We start from the raw sequence: 3,460 nt of genomic DNA on the forward strand, positions 1-3,460 counted from the left end.
TGGAGGATGGTTTGGGGGAGTAGTTGGTAGAGTCATTTGGAAACCACAACCCATTGTTCCGAACAGGGGAGTTTTCTGGGTAACCAAATGGATGGGGGGTGGGCAGTGTCCTCTTGCCTAACCTGCTCTGCTCTCCGCCCCACCCTTCCCAGGGCTGCAGGGGTGTGTTTGTGAGTGTGCGCACACTAGGAACTAAACACAGCTGCCTCCCAGTTGTTACCATGACAACCCATCCATACAGGAGGGAAAGGAGCGGCAGGCCCCTACCGTTGCTTAGCAACGCAATGCTCTGCCAGGCCTGCTCTTAGAGATGATCTTAGTTCACAGGCATCCCTTCCCCCAGCACCCCCACCTCCAAGGCCCAGAATTTGGGACTCTTTCCCTCCTGGGGAATAACACACCTGGTCTCAGTTTCAGGAAGGTGATCATTCTGACTCTTGTCTAGGGCTGTAGAGATTCTGAAGCTAAATTTGGGGCTAGAGAGACTTGTGACCTGGAGAAGAGGTTTAGAAGCAACAAATATATGTGATGCTCAGTCCCACTGGAATGGTACTGATGGGTGGGAAGGAAGGTGGCGGTTCTGGATCTCTCTGAATGAATATGTGTGTGTATATTGCAGAAAGTGCAGTAGGGTCTGGTCCATCTGTGCTATAGTGTGTGTGGTTGGCACAGCAGGATCCCTTCCATATACAAGCACCCTTGTCATCCTAGCAGAAGCCGAAGAGAGTGCCCGGGCCTGGAATGGCAGTGCCGAGGGTCCAGGCAAGGTGGAGCGTGAGGACAGGGGCCCAGTGGCATCCGGAATCCCAGTGAGGAGTCAGGGGGCAGAGGGCCTGCTGGCCAGGATCCACCATGGAGGGGATCGAGGAGGAAGCCGCACAGCATTGCCCATACCCTGCCAGACCTTCCCCGCCTGCCACCGAAATGGAGGTGACACCCTGCCTGAGACATACAAGCCCATATGTGGTTGACCTGGGAGGATCACCCAGGGTCCAGTCCCTGATCTTACTATATCCCCTGTACAAGAGCATGTCCCCAGCCCTGACTTAATATCACAACTCCAAGCTTTCCCTCTCTGAGGAGGTAGGGGCACAGTTTGGGCGGGGCTCTTCTCAGGGAGCTGGGGGAGGGGGAACCTGGAGCCCCTAGGTCCTCACTCTACGTTCTTGGCTCAGACTTCACTGGAGGCTACCGCCTGGGCCGCTCTGCCTCCACCTCTGGAGTCCGACAGTCCGCACTGCACCCGCCCCGGCCCTGCAGCCAGCCCAGAGATGTCCTGAGCCAGGTGAGGAGGGAGAAAAGGTTTTATTTGCCAAGGAGCCGACAGGGAAGATGATTTGGGAGTGAAAGGAGAGGAAGCAAGAGGGCCAGCCAGGGCCCTGACTAATGGAGGGTCCGGTAAGGAGCTGCTTAAGAGGAGCAGCGCGCAGGGTCCAGGTTGGTGATTGTCCAGGCAGGACAGCTACTGGCTGGAGTGCACCATTGTGTGCTTTGGATTCAGGCGCCCCCTTTGGGTGGAAGGGCATCCACGTTGGAAAGACACTGGCATGGGCTGAGGCCAGCAAGCAGGGGCTGGGCTTCAGTTCCATTTACTCGACAGCAAGGACTGCGGGGTGGGGGATGGAGAGTTTCAAAGAAGACGCAGGAAGGGCCTATCATTCCGAGATTGTTGACACCCCCTTTCCTTTCTCCCCTCGCCCGCACAGACTCCCGCTGCGCTGCCGCTGCCGCTGCCGCTGCCCCTGCCGCACCAGCCTGCCCGTGAGCGTGAGCGGGACGGCAAGCTGCTGGAGGTGATCGAACGGAAGCGCTGCGTCTGCAAGGAAATCAAGGCGCGGCACCGGCCAGACCGAGGTCTGTGCAAGCAGGAGAGTATGCCCATCCTCCCCAGCTGGAGGCGGGGGCCTGAGCCCCGCAAGTCCGGCACCCCGCCCTGCCGCCGGCAGCACACCGTCCTCTGGGACACTGCCATCTGAGAGGCCTGGCCCTGGGTAGATCCGATCTCCTGGGAAACTTGTCTTGAAGGAGAGACACTGGATGGACTAGGCGAGAGAGCGCCAGGGAGACCAATGTACCCTCCACCCTAGCTCCCAGAGATGGGGAATCTGCTGGGCCCGTTGGGCTTGGGGCGCCAGTGGCACCCCAAAAAATTTGGGGGGAGAGGAAAGGTTTCGTGAAAGGGCACAGGCCAAGCCTAAGTCTGAGCAGAGCACTGGGAAGAAAGAAAAGGGCTAGGAAGGAAAAAGGGGGCTGACTCAATGAAGGAGAGGGAGTAGTGAGACAGGTAGCTGAGTTCTTTTATAGAGTCGGGAATGGGAAAGGGGTATTTATTTTGTTATTTATTTTCGTCCGGAGGGCAATTCTGGGTCTTCCCTATTCTTGAGCAGGGAGTGAGGAATTGAGGCAATTAAAGAGTTCCTGGTTTGCACTCACCCCAATGCCTAAAGGCCCACCCCAAAGTTAGGCAACCAGCTGGGCTAATGGGAGGGGCTCAGGGCAGCAGACTCATTTACAGTGTTTATGATGTGCCAGAATTTGGTAGTGAGTGGGGCCTGCTCGGAAACAGGCATCTTAGTTAGCTCTGGGGTAAGGGTCTAGTACCAGGGAAGGGCGGGATGTTGGGGAAGGAGGGAAATTTTAGTGGGTGGGGGTGGGGTGGGCAGGGTATTTATTTAAATTAAAAAAAAAAGTGAAGCGATGTCAGGAACTTTTTTTTAAATTCATTTCTTTTCAGAATAATATATTAAAAGACTAATGATCCTAAAATTGGCTTCTTATATTTTACAGTGTTCTCCGCCTCTCTTAAACACGTTTTTTTTTTCATCTTTCCCTTTGTTGGTGGGAATTAAGAGTTGTGCGGGGAGGGGTGAGTGGCTGTGACAAGTGGCAGGGAAGAGTGGCCTTCCAGGTAAGTCTTTGGGAATCCCACCAGGCAATGAATGAAGAAGAGTTTATTGGGCATCTAATGTGTGCCCCATATTGAGATGTGAAACCTGTGCTTAAGCAGTTCGCTCAGGGAGAGGAGACCCCTGAGACAACAGTAGACAATACTGCAGGAATAAGAGAGGGAAAGGGGCTGGTATCCTCAAAGAAGACTTCCTGGGAAGTGAGCACAAAAGGACAGGTAAGATTTGGATGAACAGATGGGAAGGGGGAAAGCCTCAAGGCCACAGTACGATTGCAGAACAGTAGGAGATGGGGAAGAAACGGAAGTATATTTCAAAAATGCACAAGGTAGTAAGGGATCATCACAAGTTGATAAGCTTGACAGACATGATGCAGCTGGTTCAGAAAGAGTCTTCAGGAAAGAACCCTACTGGGAGGTGAAGATATCACCAGGGATGGGTATTGGATGAGTGTGTGGGAGAATGGAAGGCAAGGGACAGTGTGTAGGCAAATACCATCACGATGGGATGAAGAAACCCATGTGACTGGGGAGATGGTGTTACCCTGACAGAGT

General features: G+C 54.1%; 1 protein-coding gene across 1 annotated transcript in view; it reads left to right on the forward strand.

The window, feature by feature from the left end:
- The window catches only part of NYAP1 (neuronal tyrosine-phosphorylated phosphoinositide-3-kinase adaptor 1), a 17,528-nt gene extending 15,552 nt beyond the window's left edge, over window positions 1–1,976 (forward strand). Inside the window, exons 5-7 of the mRNA XM_006859632.1 lie at window positions 715–930; window positions 1,176–1,285; window positions 1,707–1,976. Coding sequence (XP_006859694.1) covers window positions 715–930; window positions 1,176–1,285; window positions 1,707–1,976 — 596 coding nt within the window. The remainder of the gene's footprint in view (window positions 1–714; window positions 931–1,175; window positions 1,286–1,706) is intronic.
- Window positions 1,977–3,460: the final 1,484 nt, after the last annotated feature.

This window comes from Chrysochloris asiatica, unplaced genomic scaffold (assembly GCF_000296735.1).
Source record: "Chrysochloris asiatica unplaced genomic scaffold, ChrAsi1.0 scaffold00034, whole genome shotgun sequence".
Taxonomy (NCBI): Eukaryota; Metazoa; Chordata; class Mammalia; order Afrosoricida; family Chrysochloridae; genus Chrysochloris; species Chrysochloris asiatica.